Source organism: Kogia breviceps, chromosome 17, assembly GCF_026419965.1.
Source record: "Kogia breviceps isolate mKogBre1 chromosome 17, mKogBre1 haplotype 1, whole genome shotgun sequence".
NCBI lineage: Eukaryota > Metazoa > Chordata > Mammalia > Artiodactyla > Physeteridae > Kogia > Kogia breviceps.
In genome coordinates this window covers 59,938,520-59,959,889 of record NC_081326.1, presented here as the reverse complement: position 1 = coordinate 59,959,889, position 21,370 = coordinate 59,938,520, and the positions used below count along the sequence as shown (strand labels likewise).

General features: G+C 39.0%; 1 protein-coding gene across 5 annotated transcripts in view; it reads right to left on the bottom strand.

Moving 5' to 3' along the window:
• The window catches only part of COL14A1 (collagen type XIV alpha 1 chain), a 242,324-nt gene that overhangs the window by 120,147 nt on the left and 100,807 nt on the right, over positions 1–21,370 (bottom strand). For 3 of the 5 annotated variants that reach the window (XM_067017540.1, XM_059043433.2, XM_059043430.2), the window contains 8 exons: positions 20,559–20,685; positions 18,972–19,111; positions 18,351–18,483; positions 16,972–17,031; positions 15,214–15,365; positions 7,814–7,943; positions 4,046–4,168; positions 1,483–1,632 (listed from right to left, as the gene is read on the bottom strand). In XM_067017540.1, coding sequence (XP_066873641.1) covers positions 1,483–1,632; positions 4,046–4,168; positions 7,814–7,943; positions 15,214–15,365; positions 16,972–17,031; positions 18,351–18,483; positions 18,972–19,111; positions 20,559–20,685 — 1,015 coding nt within the window. The remainder of the gene's footprint in view (positions 1–1,482; positions 1,633–4,045; positions 4,169–7,813; positions 7,944–15,213; positions 15,366–16,971; positions 17,032–18,350; positions 18,484–18,971; positions 19,112–20,558; positions 20,686–21,370) is intronic. The other 2 variants (XM_067017541.1, XM_059043431.2) reach the window with 1 other exon arrangement.

Below are 21,370 nucleotides of genomic sequence, written 5' to 3'. Positions count from 1 at the left end.
AGTTGCCAGATATAGGTGGCTTGGGGTTTGGTCTAATATACGCCTCACCGTTACAAAATTCATTTTATTGGATTAATTTTTTGATTAGCAGTCAGAATGAGATATGGCCCCAATGCATAAAGCACAATTATTACAACAATAATAGTGGCTATTCACTGAGTGCTTGCCATATGGTAGACACTTTTTAGACATTATCTCTTTAATCCTGCCAAGCAGCCTGTAAACAGCTATGATTATCTTCATCTCGGAGTTGAGAAAATTGAGGCTCAGAGAAGTTAAGTAATTTGCTCAAGGCCTTAGCTAATAAGTAGAAGATTTAAGATTTAAATCAGATTTACATCTGATTATACCATGATGATCATTTTCGAGTGTGGGGCATGTACTGTTGATAGCGCTCAGGATAATTTCAGTGATTACACAGCCAAACCATTTTTATTTTGGTCATTTATGTATTATCTTGAACGTGCACTGAAAATACTGGTTTTCTGTTTAGAGTGATTTGTGGGTGTTAAAAGCATTTAAGTAAAAAAAAAAAAAAAAAATAACAGAAATTGTTAAGTCCATTTAAAGAAATATATTAAACAGATGGTGTGGAAGCATAACAAACATCAGAAATATGGAACATATGTGCTGGAGTCGGAAAACATTGTATTATGCCATGGGTGTCTGCAAGTGGTGCATGCCAAGGAGAAGTCCCAGATGGTGCGCAGACAGCATGTAAACCCTTAAAAGATAGAGAAGGAAGACTTTTGAGTGGTGCAAGTATCTTTTATGGCTGGGGTGTGTGTGTGTGTGTGTGTGTGTGTGTGTGTGTGTGTGTGTGTGTGTGTGTGTGTACGTGCAAGAGTGAGAGACAGAGAGGGGGAGGGAGAGAGAGAGAGAGAGAGAGAGAGAGGGGGAGAGAGAGAGAGAGAGAGAGAGAGGAGAGGGAGAGGGGGAGAGGGGGAGAGGGGGAGAGAGGGAGAGAGGGAGAGAGGGAGAGAGGGAGAGAGGGAGAGAGGGAGAGAGGGAGAGAGGGAGAGGGAGAGAGGGAGAGGGAGAGGGAGAGGGAGAGGGAGAGGGAGAGGGAGAGGGAGAGGGAGAGGGAGAGGGAGAGGGAGAGAAGGGGCAAAGGCTTTGAGAAAAGGCAAATTTCCCCCTGGCTCGTCTTTGATGGGTTTTGGCCGCATCAGGCTATACAGGTTGGTTGGAAAATTTCACCTAATCTGAAAAATACCAACAAAGACTTTCCAGAAGGAAATCCCATCCACCACCAACAAATATACTGGAACGCCAGGTTCTGACATTCTACCTGCCAACTAGGACTCTGAACTATAGCCCTGAGTAAGGAGCACACCTTTCTTTCCACGAAACACCATCCAGAAAGGGCAAGGCTGAGGAAAAGGAAAACCAACCGCCAAGTTGAAGCAGGGGTTGAGTTATAGCGAAAACAAAGCAGCAAAACCACATGCAGGGGCTGAAGTGACAGGACATCAGTCTTACGTGTTTTCACCACGCCCGTTAGAGCGTTGCTGAAACCTGAGGCCTGAGAAGCAAATATTTTCACATTGTAGTCCGTCCCACTGAGGAGGTTTGTAATAAGGATGGTGTTAATGTTAGCGCCGACGAACGTTTCCAGCGTTGGGCCAGCAACTAAGAAGAAAGAGTGTTATTTCAGTTATAACAGAATGTGGACAAATGGAAACACTCCTGAAGTAACAGCACTTATTCCACTGTGTTTCAGATTGCTCCAAAGGCAAACAGCAGAGCTGGGGTTTGAATCTAGCCCCATTTAGCTCCAAGACTTACATACCCTGACTCCCAGCCTAAGGCTCTTTTCAGGCAACTAGTTCTTCCCCTAGTACTTGAAGACGCTGGCCCACCCCACAATCCACCACCCACCATATTGTGAGGCCTTCACAGTGGAGCTCCTATGTTGTCATAGGCTTTGGGGCATGTGCTACCCAGAAGTCAGTTTCAGTTACCCCACCTCAGACACCCAGCTTTGTCCCCAGACAGCATGCAAGTGGCCTTAGCAGCAAATTTTATCATGGACACTATGCCGTACCTTGCCACATGGGGGACCAGCATATATGTTACCATTATGGGCTTTATCCACTCCTCTTATGCTTTTTTTTTTTTTTTTTTTTTTTTTTTTTTTTTTTTTTTGCGGTACGCGGGCCTCTCACTGTTGTGGCCTCTCCCGTTGCGGAGCACAGGCTCCGGACGCGCAGGCCTAGCGGCCATGGCTCACGGGCTTAGTTGCTCCGCGGCATGTGGGATCTTCCCGGACCAGGGCACGAACCCGTGTCTCCTGCATCGGCAGGCGGATTCTCAACCACTGCGCCACCAGGGAAGCCCCCTATGCTTTTTAAGGCCAGACAGATGACACTTTTACTCCAAGGCCCTTGACTATCTGTCTTCTTTGGGCTTCTACATTTTCATCTCTGTTTTCAACCCAGCGGAATCTCTGATCATTAAAAACACTTCACGCTATGTCCTACAGAAGTGTATTTACCTCCTGCCTCTTCCCCCGTGTGCTCATTCTTTGAGCGCTTTGACTTAATAAGTTCCTAAAATACTTATCACTTTACTCCAGAACCCCCTCCTTCCAAGAATATATTTTTCTGTATGTATGTGTTATCTCAGTAGAGATTTTCCCACACCCCCAACTCTCAATGCAAATGACATCATACAGTTCTTCCACTTGACCTAGAACCGGATTTTTCAACCTCAGCACTGTTGACATTTTGGGCTAGATAATTTTTATTCTGGAGCAATGGGGGAGCAAGTTGCCTACAGTGACTTGTAAGATGCTTATCTGTACCTGCTAGAGGCCAATAGCAACCCCCTACCCCCCAAGTTGAGACAGAATGTAGACAACCAAAATATCTCTGTTGGGCAGCAAAATTGTACCAGTTAAGAACCACTGGCCTAAAACAAAGCTATTTTCCCTCAGAAAATCTGGTAAGTATTTATAGAATGGTCCAAAGAATAAATTCAGCAGGGCTGTTTTGCAAATGAACACATGCCTCAGACCTAAAGAAAAGATACAAAAAAGTTGGTGATGGATCCCAAGGCATCCGTCTTGAGCGGGCTAGTGCATCCATGGTATATTCTTGCTCTTTCATTTTTATTGTTCATAGATACGTTTGTCTGGAGAAATTGAAGGTGGAGTATTTTAACTGTATGGACCTAGATAATGGGACACAATAGAAAAGTCTGGAAAGTGTTTTAGAGGCAAGAGCTACATCTCAGATGACAGATTGAGACTCACAGAGTTTTTGAGGGCAGAAAGAGCTTTTTAATGACGCAGAGGATAATTTTAAATTTTCCTGCCAAATCAAGAAAAATAATAGGAGAACCCTTTCCTGCTGAACATTTGGAGTACTGAAGGCCCAGGTCCAGAAAACTGAGAAGACTCTTATAATATCTATTTTTAGTCTCCTGTTTAAACTTCATGAAAGTGCTCAGTGTCAGGAGATGATACTGCAACAGGTGAACTTGCACATGTCTCCAAGGGCAGATGGACCAAGGGTACAATCTCCCCCATCTGGGTCATTCTCCTGCCTTCAGGAAATAATGTGGGAAGTAAGGAAAGAGGTGATCAAGGTGGCTGAGACATTTATGAGAAAGCCTCTTACTACCACAATCTTAGGGCTCTGATGAATTTTATACCTTAACATAGTTTCCAAAATAAGGAGACTGAGAAGTTGGTAAGTGGAGTTTTTCCAACTAATTCAAGAAGAGGTAGAAGAGGAATTAGAGATTACAGATTCCAAATACTCATCAAGCCCTGGAAGCTTCCTACTGCTATGGAGTCAAGGTCTCCTTAGAGGGCTCCTTGTCTGGGGTGTGTCTAGGTCAGGTGTAAACTAAGTATATAGTCTGCTCGTTAACATATCAGTTATTTTTAGGTAAGGTCATAAGTTCAAAGCATTTTTTTTTTCAAAAAAGGTAAGAGACTCTTCCCATTGCTTAAAGCCAAAGATGAAACCAAAGATAGAAAGTAAAAACAAAAATAACCTATCTTGAAAGACAATATTTTTTAAAAAGCATAACTTACCACTGACAGGTTTGTAGACAATCCTATAGCCCTTTACAGGGGAAGATGGGGGATCCCATGTAATGCGCAACCTGTTATACCATTCTTCTGAAACCTGTAAGTTTTGGGGACCAGAGGGTGGCACTGGGCAGGAAGGAAAATGAAAAAAGGGGGTTTAGTGTGGTTTCCATCTTTACAACCCACCCTGTGGTTAACAAAATCTAAGATATCTTCTCACAATGTTAAAAATACTTACAAGTGAAATGTACTAAAACACATGGTGAGAAGCCTTTGAGAATCCATGGTTGTGTTAAATATTAAATAATAGATAATAATTGTTCTTGTAGTAAAACACTTTTTTCTGAAGATCAGCGGTTCATTCAATGAAATTTGGGTTCCTTCTTCTTCAGTTACTTTTAAGTAAAACTGAATTGAGTAGTGTTTATTATAAATTTTATGTTGACACACCACTCTGTTTCACTGTCAAAGGATGTTTGTACAACCGTATCAAGGATGATTAGATAACAGTAATGATGATAGTTCTCAGAGGTAAGATTCTGATGATTATTTTTGCTTTAATCTTCACATTACCTATATTTCTTGAAACTTTATATCATCATCCTTCAATTTTTTATCAACACATTAAAGCCATTTATATGAAGGACCTTTGTAAAATATTGTGAATATTGATGGATATTATCATTACCACTTTGTTGTTGAGAGAATTTAGTTGTGTTGACCACTGCTTAAAAAAAGTGGACCATCCAACCTTATTTCAAAGAACACACTTTGAAATATTACTGTAAAGATATTGCTAAATGTGATAGTATTTCCGTAATGAAGTTTAAGTCATATTTCTATAGTAATAGTCTTTTAAAAGTTTTTATTTATGTGAGTGTATCATGGAACTCTCTTACAAATTATGCTATTTTAAAATTTTAAATTTTTTATACAATTTTTAAAGGTTACTTTTCATTTACAGTTATTACAAAATAGTGGCTGTATTACCCGTGTTCTACAAGACATCCTTAAGCCTATCTTACACCCAATAGTTTGTACCTCCCACTCCCTCCCCCCTACAATTCCCCCCCTGCACCACTGGTAACCACAAGTTTGTTCCCTATACCTGTGAGACTGCTTCTTTTATGTTATATTCACTACTTTGCTGTATTTTTAAAAACCCACATATACAAATTATGCTAATTTTTAACATATGAAAGTTAGGCCTTCTCACTGCCTTCCTCCCCTCCCTCCAGCAGTGGTGGATTTAAGGTAATTTTATGGAACTTTAGAGTGTTAAATAACACAATCCCAAACCAACTCTGAAGAGCAGAATTTACTATGCTACTTTTAAACCACTCTTGCCTGCTTTTTCTTTTTTTTTAAATTTAGATTTAAAAGCACATGGTAGATTGCTTTGGGTAGTATAGTCATTTTCACAATGTTGATTCTTCCAATCCAAGAACATGGTATGTCTCTCCATCTGTTTGTATCATCTTTAATTTCTTTCATCAGTGTCTTATACTTTTCTGTATACAGATCTTTTGTCTCCTTGGGTAGGTTTATTCCTAGATATTTTATTCTTTTTGTTGCAGTGGTAAATGGGAGTGCTTCCTTAATTTCTCTTTCAGATTTTTCATCATTAGTGTATAGGAATGCAAGAGATTTCTGTGCATTTCTTTTGTATCCTGCTACTTTACCAAATTCATTGATTAGCTCTAGTAGTTTTCTGGTAGCATTTGTACAGAAACACAAAAGACCCTGAATAGTCAAAGCAATCTTGAGAAAGAAGGAGCTGGAAGAATCAGGCTCCTGGACTTCAGACTATACTACAAAGCTACAGTAATCAAGATAATATGGTACTGGCACAAAACATAAATATAGATCAATGGAACAGGAGAGAATGCCCAGAGTTAAACCCATGCACATATGGTCACCTTATCTTTGATGAAAGAGGCAAGAATATACAATAGAGAAAAGACAGTCTCTTCAATAAGTGGTGCTGGGAAAACTAGACAGCTAAATTAATTTCTAAACAGTGAAATTAGAATACTCCCTAACACAAAATAAACTCAAAATGGATTAAAGACCTAAATGTTAGGCCAGACACTATAAAACTCTTAGAGGAAAACAGGCAGAACACTCTATGACATAAATCACAGCAAGACCCTTTTTGATCCACCTCCTAGAGTAATGGAAATAAAAACAAAAATAAACAAATGGGACCTAATGAAACTTAAAACCTTTTGCACAGCAAAGGAAAACATAAACAAGTTGAAAAGACAACCCTCAGAATGGGAGAAAATATTTGCAAATGAAGCAACTGACAAAGGATTAATCTCCAAAATTTGCAAGCAGCTCATGCAGCTCAATATCAAAAAAAAAAAAAAAACAAACAACCCAATCTAAAAATGGGCAGAAGACCTAAATAGACATTTCTCCAAAGAAGATATACAGATTGTCAACAAACACATGAAAGGATGCTCAACATCACTAATCATTAGAGAAATGCAAACCAAAACTACAATGAGGTATCACCTCACACCAGTAGGAATGGCCCTCATCAAAAAATCTACAAACAATAAATGGTGGAGAGGGTGTGGAGAAAAGGGAACCCTCTTGCACTGTTGGTGGGAATGTAAATTGAAACAGCCACTATGGAGAACAGTATGGACGTTCCTTGAAAAACTAAAAATAGAACTACCATACAACCTAGCAATCTCACTACTGGGCATATACCCTGAGAAAACCAGAATTCAAGAGGAGTCATGTACCACAATGTTCATTGCAGCTCTATTTACAATAGCCAGGACATGGAAGCAACCTAAGTGTCCATGGACAGATGAATGGATAACGAAGATGTGGCACATATATACGGTGGAATATTTCTCAGCCATAAAAAGAAACGAAATTGAGTTAATTGTAGTGAGGTGGATGGACCTAGAGTCTGTCATACAGAGTGAAGTAATTCAGAAAGAGAAAAATAAATACCATATGCTAACACATGCATATGGAATCTAAAAAAAGAGAAGTGGTTCTGAAGAACCTAGGCGCAGGACAGGAATAAAGACACAGACGTAGAGAATGGACTTGAGGACATGGGAGGGGGAAGGGGAAGCTGGGACGAAGTGAGAGAGTGGCATGGACACATGTACACTACCAAATGTAAAATAGATAGCTAGTGGGAAGCAGCTGCGTGGCACAGGGAGATCAGCTCGGTGCTTTGTGACCACCTAGAGGGGTGGGATAGGGAGGGTGGGGGTGGGGAGACGCAGCAGGGAAGAGATATGGGAACACATGTATATGTATAGTTGATTCACTTTGTTGTAAAGCAGAAACTAACACACCATTGTAAAGCAATTATACTCCAATAAAGATGTTAAAAAAAAAAATAGAATGGAAGCAGGAAGGCTCACGGAGTGGGATAGTGTGGCTTGGATTGGGGTGGAGCAGTTAGATGAAGAGAAAGTGGACAGGCACGTAGAATGTGTTTTAGAGACTCAGCAGGACTTGGGATGAATTCGATGCTGGAGGAGTAAGATGTAGTTGTTTTTTAAGTCTTAGGTTTTAGAGACAAGAAAACGGAAGCCCAGAGCAGTGAAACAAGTTGCCCAAAGTCACGCAGCTTGAATGTGTGAAGACATAATTCAAACGGATTTTCTCTCTCTAAATCAGTTTTGCTCTTTTCACCCCGCTGCACTGCAGCTACCCGGGCGGGTTGCATTACACAGGACAAGCATTTTCACCTAATTAGTCAGCTAGTGACCACAGGGGGAAAGCTTCACTCACAGGTTTTTCCAGGGGCAGAGACACTGACCCCTTCTCCATCATCGTAAATGGGAGTCACTGTGACTTTGTATTCAGTATCGGAAAGCAGATTCTTCAGAAGGAGATTGTTCTGGCTTCCAGGCACCATAACCTGAAGAGGAAAGCAAAGGACCGTGGTCTTAGTAACTTTCATTCCTGCTGCTCTACTAACGCGGTGGGACTGTAGGCACGTTGAAATAATTAGAAGCAAGGAGATGTGCTTGGAGGGTGATGATAAGAAAGAAGGGCTTCCATGCAAAAGCATTTCTCTCTGAAATTCCTCAGAACACCCCTTAGTTTCTAATCACTAATACGGAAGGCTTAAATTTGAAGCCCTTAAGCCCTAAGGGGTAGTCTCCTCTCAACATCTTTTCAGTATTTGTAAAGTCGCCAGAAGAGAGAATAATCTTCCTTTTGGAAAGCAGGTTTATGGCTTAGGAGTGTTCATTCTATAATCTAGCCTGCATATCCCATTTGATTCTACTTAAAATCCTCTTGAAAAATTCAGCTTTCCATTCTTTCCCTTTCAGAGATCATCTAATCCCAGTATTTTAGAAAAGGTTGGATGCTAGCCAAGAACAACATTACCACACATTAAATCCAAGATTTCCGAGTTGAAAGATATTTACCAATGACACTAAAAAATGTTGCAGCTTTTTTACTTCTGAAAGGAGATGTCTTCCTCAATCTGAAATCACCATTCCTCTGACTCTAAAGGCTGCAAAAAATAAAATGCAGCGATGGGGTGGACACCCCTCAAGCAACAGTGCAATGTTCCATGTGGCTCAGCAGTGCAAATCCTGGCATCTCCAAAAGACTATGTGGACCAGAAAAAGCCACATGTTCTCAATACTAAAACCACAAAACTTTCTGCCTAGGCTTCAGCAGTTAGATGCTGGCACATCTCTGGGCCATTTAAAAGACTTAATCATGGTTGGAAAAATTGCTAGGTTGTAAGAACTGACCCAAATGCATTTAAGGGAGTCACAAGACTGGGACAGCTGGAGATGCTTTTGGATTCAAGAGCTGGGTAAAATGCCAGCAGGCAAAGGGCATGCTCTCTACTTCTGGATGAGGGAAGAAACCTATAAATCATGGAATAAGCCCTCGAAAACCTCGAGTTGAACTCAGAAGCAGCTGTTGCTAAGATATTGCTAAGCACTAAAAGCAGGGTTTTTTTTTAATATGAAAAAGGAAGTCTGAATTAAGTGATTTATATTAGATTAACATGATTTTGCTCCTCATGTGAAATGACACTGAAATACACAGGATGGTACTGATGTAGTCCTGGGAGGGAGATTTTATAAAAGGAGCTCTGTTTTATTCTAAAACGAGTTTGATAACCCTGGCATTTAGCCCTTGTAAAGAAAGAACTGTGCTTGCCCTGTCGTGTCTTAGCCTATCCATGCAGCTTCCTTTAGGGCATTTCTTTTCAATATAACCCTCTGGAGCCCAGAGCCTGGGCATGTGTTCCAAGCTGTCTGCCTAGCAAACCACCCATGATGATGTTCCTTAAATAAGGTCATCCCTCAAACTGAGAAGCACACGGCCTTGGAACCAATCAGATTTAGCCTGTAGGGTACTGAAAAGCAATGGGACCATTCTGGAGGGCTCACTTTTAGCCTGCCCGGTAGTAGTTGCTGTGGTTTATAATAATAGCCCTCATTTGGCTAGCTGTTATTATCTGCCAAGTACTACTCTAAGTATTCTAACGTAGTAGTTCAGTTACTCTTCACCACAACCTTTTGAGGTAAGAAGTGTGATTACACTCATTTTACAGATGGGGAAACTGAGACCCACATAGCTATTGGGTTAAAAAAAATAAGCCATATTGAAATCCTGAATATCTGGCCCAAGCCTTTTTAAAATCACTGCCCTCTACTCCACCTGACTGCTCTACGCCTTCTACTCCACCTGACTGCTCTACACAAACCTCTTTACCCTAATGATACTCACTCCCAAGAATAAAATGTAAACCTCCTCTTGGGCATGCAAAGCTCCTTCTACTTGACCTCCGATTGTTTGCACAAAGCAAGGTACAGATAGGTGCCCACTCAGAAGATCTAAATATACACTTCTCCAAAAAAAAGGCATACAGATGGCTGAATAGCACATAAAAAGAGGCTCAACATCACTAATCATTAGAGAAATGCAAATCAAAACTACAATAAGGTATCACCTCACACCTGTCAGAATGGCCATCATCAAGAAGTCTACAAATAATAAGTGCTGGAGAGGGTGCGGAGAAAAGGGAACCCTCCCAAAGTGTTATTGGGAATGTAAATTGGTTCAACCACTATGGAGAACAGTATGGAGGTTTCTTAAAAAACTAAAAATAGAGTTACCATATGATCCAGCAATCCCACTCCTTGGCATCTATCCAGATAAAACCATAATTCAAAAAGATACACGCACTCCAATGTCCATTGCAGCACTATTTACAATAGCAAGGACATGGAAGCAACCTAAATGTCCATCGACAGAAGAATGGATAAAGAGGATGTGGTACATATATATAATGGAATATTACTCAGCCATAAAAAAGAACGACAAATAATGCCATTTGCAGCAACATGGATGGACCTAGAGACTATCATACTAAGTAAGGTCAGACAGAGAAAAACAAATATTATATGACATAACTCATATGTGGAATGTAATTTTTAAAAATGATATAAATGAACCTATTTACAAAATAGAAAGACTCACAGATTTTGAAAACAAACTTATGGTTACCAAAGGGGAAACATGCAGGGGGGAAGGGATAAATTAGGAGCTTGAGATTAACATACACACACTACTATATATAAAATAGATAACCAACAAGGACTTACTGTATAGCACAGGGAACTCTACTTAACATTCTGTAATAACCTATATGGGAAAAGAATCTAAAAAAGAATGAATATATGTATATGTATAATTGAATCACTTTGCTGTACACCTGAAACTAACACAACAGTGTAAATCAACTATACTCGAATAAAATTTAAAAAAAGAAAAGATAGGTGTCCACTAAAAACGGATGCTACACATCATAGCAGATGGTGGTTTTGTTGAGAAAACAATTCTATAAAAGATGCTCATGGGTAAATGAGGTTCAAATCTAACCAGTGAACTTCATGTTTTTAATTTTTTCAGAAATGCAACTTCATGTCTGGCTCCATTATTGTCCAGAGCTCTTCAGAGCAGCCTGGATCCCATCCAGCAAGCTGTTTCCACAGTAGAAAGAGGATTCTCCACATCTCAGTTTGTTCTTGTCTTAGAAAGTTCTGTTTCTAGACAGTGATTTTCATGCCTTCTATGGTGAAAGACTAGGTAGGGCTAGTGCTGTTATGTTTCAATCCCAGTCCCTGACGACCAATATTTTTATAAACTACAATAAAACAAAATCGCCAGAAAATACGGTCATATTCTTGGACGTTCCAGCAATGTCAGATTGCTGTAAACGTTTCTAAGTTTAATCTTAATACCTGAACTTATCTTGTAAGAGACTGAGCCACATTCTGAGTTTCCCTACTCTAGAACATTTCTTGCAACTCAGAATTCAGGACATGGTTTTAGATTTTTACATGTAGGTTCTAGAAAAGCCTGGAATCCTGATTGGCCTTTCACAAATAAAGATATGTGAGACCTCCCTCCCCTGACAACAAAATTCAGGGCAACGTCATTGCTACGTCTCCATGTTTCTGAGCAGAGTTGAAAGTCAATCCTTATGAAATATTTGACAGGGGGTTTTACTTTCTAAGAGTTCAAAAGCTTTTTATTGGGAATATTTGGTAGATTTGATTATACTTAGAAAATAAAGCAATATTTCACTTAACCTCAATTGAAAAAGTAAATTTAATTCCCCTTGCTTTATATACATTAAAGCCTGACTTTGGTTTACAATATGCCTAAACTATTCTCCAACTTCAATACTCTAGCTTATCATTTCCTCAGGTAAATTTAATCAGCTTTTATAGTTAAGGAGAATTTGGAAAGATGGTAAGAGGCATTTCTCTTATCCAGATATTTCCTTTCTCACCTTTGTAATATGTTTTAGCCATCTGTCTTTCCCTGCCTGCATCATTATTTTAAGATATTCATTTGGTTGAACCTGTCTACAAAACAGAAACAGAGTCACGAACATTGAGAACAGACTGGTGTTTGCCAAGAGGAAGGGGTTGGGGGAGGGGTCGAGTGGGGGATTGGGGTTAGCAGATGAAGCTATTATATACATAATGGATAAACAACAAGGTCCTACTGTATAGCACTGGGATGATAAACCATAATGGATAAGGATATTTTTTAAAAAGATGTATATATAATATATATATATGTATAACTGAATCACTTTGCTGTACAGCAGAAATTAACACATTGTAAATCAATTATCCTTCAATAAAAAAACCAAAAAAAGAAAATAAGATATGCATTTGCTGTGTGGGAGTGAATATAGATCTTCAAGTTCCTCACCTACGTTGGTTCTATAATCTAAATCTAGATGCATGCACTTTCTGTCACCAGTAATAATAATACATTACATTTACATAGTAGTGACATTTCATAAAACACTGAGATATAAATTCTCAATTACTCCTCAGTTGAGTCCCTGAAAATATGCCTGTAAATTAAGAGTGCACAAATCCAATTTCATTGGAATTCACTATAGGGGTTTGAGAGTTAAAGAATTCTAAAGTACTTTCTTCTGTGTAGCAAAAATATTTCTGCACAGTAAAAAATCACTATCAAAGTTATCAATATTTTTTCATTTTTATTAAGGGTTTGTTTAACTGGGGCACATATGTGTTGAAGACTTTTGATCTTTTTTCCTTCATCTAAGTGTCCAAGTTTGTTTCAAAATAAACAGTGTGAAATGAAAGAAACTAGCAAAGGGAAAATTATCTAGAGATAATCCAAAATAAATATTATTATTATTTTACCTTGCATAGCTTCTAAGTGCGTGCACAAGATTAAACTGTAACTCATTCCAAATTAGCGGGAATGATTTCGCAAGAAGCCTAATGTGTTTCTTGGTAAGAGTAGAAACAAAAACCCAAACAAAACTCTCACTCTGGGAAGTTTTTATGGGTTTCATTTTAGGGACTAAGTTAAAATATGAGGGCAATAACAGGGAAAATAAAACATCCAAATTATATCTTTAGTTACCATGGCTAAGCACAATTTTAGATTTTTTTGAATTTTCCAATCATGGATTATTTGAAATCTATGATCCGAGTGAATTTATAATTCAACCTATTTTGTTCAAGTGTCCATTAATTTTCCAAAAGTATTCCCAGACCAATTTCATGGACCTTCTGGTTATTCACAGTGGATGTGGTTATTGTCCATTGTGTTATCACTGTGTTCTACAATGATTCATCCATCAGCTTGAAATTAAGTACTTTCCTGAGAGACTCGAGCTCAAACCATTGTTTATGTATTGATATCATACAGATACAAATAATTTGCCACCAAAGGCTTTATAAGTAAGGAAAAGGAAGAAAGGATAATAATGCTCTTCTTGAGCAATAATGTATTTGGAGATTTCTTTCCTAGAGTGTCACAAATATAATGCAGCAGAGAGAAAGAAATACAACTAATGAAGCTAAATAAAGCATATTTCATAACTAAAAGGAAAAATTTCTCTTGGCTACAAACCGGAGTTATTGGGTCTGATGGGAAGTGTGCCTAGGAAACAATTTTCAGGTTCTAGAGTAAAAGGAATGGTATGGTGTAAATAAAGAAAACATGGGAAGGCCATGATTAAGAATGTACCCAAGTTTTCCAAAAACACTAATTCAAAAAAGATACATGCACCACAATGTTGACAGCAGCACTACCTACAATTGCCAAGATATGGAAACAACCTAAGCGTCCATCAACAAATGAATGGATAAATAAAATTTGGTATACATACATAATGGAATATTACTCAGCCATAAAAAAGAATGAAATCTTGCCATTTGTGACAACTTGGATGGACTTGGAGGGCATTATGCTAAGTGAAATAAGTCAGACAAAGGAAGACAAATACTGTATGATATCACATATGTGGAATCTAAAAAATACAACAAACTAGTGAATAAAACAAAAAAGAAGCAGACTCACAGATATAGAGAACAAACTGGTAGTTACCAGTGGGGAGAGGTGGGGAGGTGGGGAGTTAGAGGCACAAACTATTGGGTGTAAGATAGGCTCAAGGATATATTATAAAAAATGGGGAATATAGCCAATATTTTGTAATAGCTGTAAATGGAAACTAACCTTTAAAAACTGTATAAAATTTTTTTAATTTTAAAAAATAAAAACACTTTATTTCTTAATAAAAAAGAGTCTACCCAGGTTTTCAATAGAGAACAACAAATATAGATGAAACAACTTAAAGAAAACGCAACACATAAAAATCTAAATCCCACAGGGAGACACTCATGATTAAGAATACATTAGAAATGACTATAAATCTGCTCAAAGGGAGTCAATGTCAGTGAAAAATACAACTATTTGTTAATGGATGGCATTTCATTAGGAACACTTCAACTGCATAAAGAAGACCTTTGAGTTACGCTTCATTTAAAAACTTTTAATCAGATTCCCAAGGGCAAAAAAGGTATATATGTGTGTATATATATATATATATATATATATATATATATATATATATAGAGAGAGAGAGAGAGAGAGAGAGAGAATTTTATATATTGGACTTCCCTGGTGCTGCAGTGGTTAAGAATCCACCTGCCAATGCAGGGGAAACGGGTGCAATCCCGGTCCGGGAAGACCCCACATGCCATGGGGCAACTAAGCCCGTGTGCCACAACTACTGAGCCTGCGTTCTAGAGCCCACAAGCCACAACTACTGAGCCCATATGCCTAGAGCCCGTGCTCCACAACAAGAGAAGCCACCGCAATGAGAAGCCCTGTGCGCTGCAACAAAGAGTAGCCCTTGCTCACCGCAACTAGAGAAAGCCCGCGTGCAGCAACGAAGATGCAACACAGCCAAAATAAATAAATAAATAAAAGAAGTTTATATATTAAAAATTTACATATCAAAAGTATACCCACACACACACACATATACCCCCACACACAGACAAGTGTATAATGGACTATTTATGACCCAATTTTTGTGCTCTAACAAGTTGTCAAGGCAACAGAAGCAAAGCAGTGAAGAAAGTTCAGATGCTTTATCAATTTAAAGCAGGTTGTATGTGGAGCACATTTCGGAGACAGAAAGTCATCAGGAAACCAGCTGTTAAGTTTGGATCAAGCAAAAACATGAGTTTCCAGAGAAATGAAGAAATGAGCAGTAAGGCTTGCATTAATCTTGGGAAATAGTCTCATTAGCCTGGTTAGTCAGGAAACTTGTGGAGTTACTAGTCAGCTGTATTTATACAGACCGTTCCTACCACTTCTTCGGCAGGGTCCCCTTGAGCAGTCAGGTAGGTCACCCTGAACTGCTGCACGCTGCTGTCTGAAATGTCCCATTTTACCCGCAGGCTAGAAGTGGTTTCATCATCTACAACCAGGTTTCTGACTCCTGTGCGGAAAACTGGAATAAACACAACGAAGCATTTCAGGAACTCTTCATCCATCACATTTCAAAATGAGCTAGAGGTGATTTGTGGCCATGACAACAAGTATCATTTAATGTATCTCTACCACGTAGACCCAGGTGAGGCGAGAACAACTCAGCTTTAGTTAATAGAGAGCCATGATACCTACTGGTAGCAAACAAAAATGGGCTTAAGAGATGCTTTCAAGGTGAGACCATGGATCCCTCAAACCACCAGCTCTGTATATACACTAGGAAGGGGAGCTGGGGAGCAGCCCTCGGACTAGGAAACCAGAAGGGGAGCCCAAAGAGGAGCACGGCGGTGAGAACTTCTTCACATTCGGGCTGAGCTGGAGAGGTGGGAGTGAGGGACCAAATGTGGCCAACCTCAGTGTGCAATCTAGCATCCAACACGCATCCCATCACCTGCTCCCCCATTTCTGTTTTAACACTTGTCACTCAAAGCTCAAATCTCCCACCAGGGCTGCCTCTATCCACTCAGGCCCCATGGATTTCATCCTTTCTCTGAGATCTGTCTACATTCCTTCACTCGTTCTCTCCGACAGGTTCCTTTTCATCCCCCAAAGTGACTGCTCTCTCATTTGTCCCATTTTTTCTTCTCCCTCTTGGGCCAACTTCCTTTCATTCTGTCCATTCTCCATGGACTCTTTCTTCTCTTCATTCACTTATTCATTCATTCAGCAAACGTTCACCGAGCTTTTCCTGTATGTCAGACTGGTTAGGCCTTTAAGACATACAATGATTTACAGTTGACAAAAGTAGTGAAAGTGTCACAGAGGAGACAGGAGAGTGACATTTATCAGGCAAAACTTTACCTACTAGGCTGTAGGTACAGAATGCAACATCTCACCTTCAGGATTAGGAGTTCTAGATGGCAGGAGGATATGGGGAAAGCATGAAACATATGGTTGGGGCCAGGAAGGGAAGCAGAACCCAGTCAGGAAGCATCTTGTATGTTATGATTAAAAGATGTGGGGTCATAAAGAAGGGCTCAGTAAAGGTTAACTGAAGAATGAATGAATCAGTGAACAAATGAATAAATGGATGGTATTGGAGATTCACGGAAAGGTTTTAGGTCAAGAAATAAATACCATCAAACTTGTTTTATCTAGTTGGCTGTGACAACTAGTTGGGAGGTATATTATAATGGAGGGGAGAGTTAAGCTGAGAGAGAAAATAGCTAATGTAGGAAGACCGATACACCAGCCACGGCTCAGTTACCCACAGAAATGCATGGAAACTATGAGATGAATAATTCTCAACAGAGAGCAATAAGAGAAGGCACTGAGATCAAGAGTAGGGCAGAGACTCCTGGGGTTGGATACTAACATCCTCTAGAAGATTAGATGGGGATTCAAAACAAAGATGGGAAAAATAGAGAGTACCACAGTGAGATTGATTAGTAGACTAGAAGACCAATTAGCATTTAGGGATAAGAGGTTGAGAGCTCTGAGGGGAGTGAAATTTGAACTGGTATGCCCTGTTCCTAATCAATCATGTAAATCAAATAAAACTGGGATAATATAACTTCTGTTTAAATCAAACTTTTCTTATGGGTAAACAGGCTTCGATCTGTCCTTACCTGATGTCACAGGCCTGGTAGGTGCTTCGGTCGTAGGCGGTTCTGTCCAAACACTGTCAACTAAAAAAATATTCCTCACTTTAAAATTCTGTAATGATGATAACTCTATACATTTGTGTATAGCATTTTATAGTTTTCAAAGAAAAGTTCACCTATATTAGGTCACTTGTTTCTCACAACAACCTTAACCATGGCTGCAAGAGAGAAGTGAGTTGTAAGGCAGACGTTGTATCTATTCCACAGATAAGGAAACAAACCCAAAGAAGTTAGTTTCTCATCACAGATACCAGTCTTCATATAAACACTTGACTTACATCTATAAAATTGTGAAACCTCCCAGTTACTTTGAAATGGGCATAACCATGGTGATGAAAGGAAATTAAACAGTGCTATAGATCAAGTTGTAAAGGGGCTGCCAAACAGGGCCAGCAAGGAAGACAATAAGAAGTGCATCTGCTATGTCTTGTATCCACCCTGGGCAACCAGTGGATGGAGCTGCTGTGTGGTGATCCGCCTAGATGTCCTCTTCATCAACACACTCATCCAGCAGCTTCTGGAGTACAGGCTGCCAGTGGCTCCGAGCTCTGGAAATTGCCTTGCCTGGGGTTGCAGACTCTGTCAGGGGATGGCCTGCCTCCAATCACTGGAGATACAGGAATAGAAAGGCCCAGCCCCTTTGACGCAACTTGGGACCCCTTAGAAGGGTCATACCAGGTCCAGAATGTCTAATAGAATTAGCTGACTGCTCTGTTTTAGCTTCTCCCTAGGTCCTATTTCCTTACAGATGTATCACCCAACTGTACTCTTCAATAACCTTCTGGATGCAATTTTCTACTTCAGAGTCTGGTTCCAGGGAACCCAATCAAAGACAATTTTAATGTGTGGTTAATACCTCATATTTTAAAAATGAAGGGACAAATGAATCAGCAAGTGAATTTTGTGGATTCTTGGAACCAAGATCAACTTAGGAAATTCCAGAAACTCTTGGACATTTTTGCCCTACATTTATTTGTTTGCTCATTTATAACTTATTTCATCCATCCATCCATCCATTTATCCATCCATCCATCCATCCATTCCTCCATTCAAAAAATATTCATTGCACAGTTAAGATATGCCAAGCACTGTGCTAAGTGTTGGGGACATAATGGTGAACAAGACAGATATGGTCCCTGCCTTTAGGTGATGATAGACTAGGAGTCTAATAAGATGCTCCACATATTGCTTTCATTAAAGGTAAAGATGTATGAAGAGTTCTAGGGACAAAGCCTCTGTAGCCAGGAATAAGGCTGATGTGCAGGGAACCTGGTGGCGTGAAGAGTGTGTCAGAATAAATGGTCGGAGCTTGTGAAGTCCACCTTGGCCTGACCAAGACTTACGTGTGGTTCCAACGGCAGTCACCACCTCAGTCTCACTTCCACCATCCAGTACAGCCAACAGGGAAACTTCATATTCAGTGCCAGGTTCCAGGCCTTCAATAACATATGAGTCTTGGTCTTCTTTTAGGACAACCTGAAAAGTATCTGGTGCTTAGTAACTGGGTTTACTTGAATAATATAGGAAAAAGTTAAGAAAAAAATAATAAAATGGAAAGATGTCATCCCGAGTGTAAGGAATAAGTGACTAAGCATAAACAACTCCAGGGCTGTTGAACTCAATTTTAAAGTCAAACCAGAGACATTTTTTCTTTTCAAATCTCTCAGCAAATAAATGATTAATATTGCAAAAGGGGCCTTTTTTGAAGTTTTTAAAAATTTCATTTGTGACTATCAAAGAATCTGGCAATACATAACATATATAACTAAAGCCCTAGCAAAAATGCATTTTAATTTTACAAAAGTCATATGATTTGACATTTGTAAAACTCCAGGTCATGGAAAATATTAATCACTTCTGGGATTCTCAAGCTGTCTTAAAACAAAGACCAACTCAAATGCAGCAGTGGGCATTCATTTCCAGATAAAATGCCCTGGATTAATTTTCAGTCTCAGACAACTCACTTCTTCAGTCTTCCCACCGTAGACTGGAATCCACATCAACTTGTGTTGACCTTCATCAGCTGAGAGGGGATGCCAGGTCACTCTAAAACTATCTGTTGTCACCTCATCAATTTCCAAGTATTGCTGGGCTGGAACTTCCTCTGTAAGCCAAGGAGGGAGACTTTGTTAGGGAACTGAGAAGGTAAGAAAACCATAACTCAAGCAGCTCCCCGGGGCCACAGGTAGAGAAGACTCTCTGGTGAATCTCTTGTTTTAGGAAAGCACATGGAAGCAGGGAAAGCAGCGCCAATTCGTCCAGTGTGGGCTTATGTTTCTGTTTCCAGCATTTACCCACAGTATAAGTTAGGAAGACCAGGGACACAGCAGATTTTTACAGTTTTCCAGTAATTTCCAGAACTCTTAGATTCTCTATTTGGCCCTTTTCATTAACTATAAAAAATAAAGAGTGCCATAATTCATTATTTTACAAAGATACTATTTTCCAAGTATTTTGAAGAAATTACTAGAAGCCTGAGATGGCCTCTAGAAAATGCCCTAGAGGCCTGAGAAATGTCACTTTTAGCTTTATTCACTTTCATGCCTAAATCACTCTCTAGTAATAAGTTAAATCCTAGAGAAGAACGTTCATCCTTCTAATCTTGTACATGTGGCTGCCATCAGAAGTGAAGTATAATTTATCAGACATCCATTATTTCACTGCTTACACACTTCTGGGATGTATAACAGAGACCATAACATCTAATTACACCCAAAATGAGCTGTCAGTCATTGATTTTTATTATATGAAATCAGAGATTTTAAAACTCTTTGACAGGATACCATGAGAATTTCAACCACAGTTAGCCTTTGTGAGATTTTGCAAAATTACTGAACTTTTTTCTGTGTACATTATTTCTCAGTCCAGCTTCTTTCTCATCTCTCTCCAAATTACCTTCTCATCTCCTCAATACAGCACTAAATTTGTTTCCAAGTGCAACTCATGATAGGTCCAGAAAGCAAACAATAGAATTTTTCCACCAGGAGGCAAAGAGAAGTTATATTTATTGACTACAGGGTAAATATAGAAAAGAAAACTAATGTATTCATGCTTTATTTTTTATTTTAGTATTTAAAATATCCCATATTGTTGTATTAATATTGCAAGCTGCATGAAAATAATTATTGGCTATAGATTGATGTATTAGGTTAAATGGTATGAAACCATCATTTTTTGTAGGTCAAAAACTGTTGGAGAGCTGTAATTTTGGAAGTTCAACTTAATATACACATATATCAATGGAAGAAATGTGAAAATTTTATGCCTATAGAACAAAAGAAACAGTGTGAGATCAGGAAGAGAACAATGCACACTTTAATTTAACTGAGACCTTTGAACTTAGATGGTCCTGTCCCTCTTTCCCTTGCTTTGAAAGAAAATAATTAGCCAGGAGGCATTCTACTCACCTCATTGTTCATTGGGTAATAATACTATAAAGTAAACAAATATTAAAATGCAATCTCTTCAAAATCACAATTGAAGAAGCTGCTCCAGCTTCCGGTTTCCATACAGTTACTCTTGGAAACCTTTCAAACCATAATAAGGCTTACCTGTGGTAAAAGTTCCAGTCAGAGGCTCTGACTGTCCTTCATCATAGATGGAGAAAATGGCAACAGTATACTCGGTGAGGGGTGTCAAGCCCTTCAGAGGGAACGTAGTAATAGGATCAACTTCAACCTGAAAAAGAAAGAAGTCATAATAGCTATATCAGATACTGTCTAAATATAGGAAACAGAAGCCATTTTATTGTCTGTAGTTCACTTGGCTGGCAGCAGAGCTGTAAGTACTGCAAAAGAGATACTAAATTATAAAACCATTTAGATATTCACATTTCTAATCTTACGTCCTTAAATAGAATACCTATCAGTTAATTCTCATGACATAGTTGCAACCAATATTATTTCCATTCATTAAAGATATAGAAAGTGAAGTACACAAGATTTGCAATGCTAATACAAATAAATGTAATGTTTACAGCCGGATTTGCTAGGAATAGCCAGTCATGCACAATAACTTCTGTAGGAGTTTAAATAGATGAGCAACCATGCAGAAGATGAGCACAGTTGCTGTTATTTTGGTTTTTCAATGAGTCAGCATTTTTTAACATCTTTATTGGAGTATAATTGCTTTACAATGGTGTGTTAGTTTCTGCTTTATAACAAAGTGAATCAGCTATACATATATATATTCCCATATCTCCTCCCTCTTGCATCTCCCTCCCAGAGTCAACAGTCAACATTTTTTAATTGGTAAGTTTCACATAAAAAGAGAAAACCCTGGTCAGACACACCAACTTTCTTTCCATGTCTTTCCCACCTCAGGGACTTTGCACATGCAATTCATTCTGTCTGAGACCCTATTT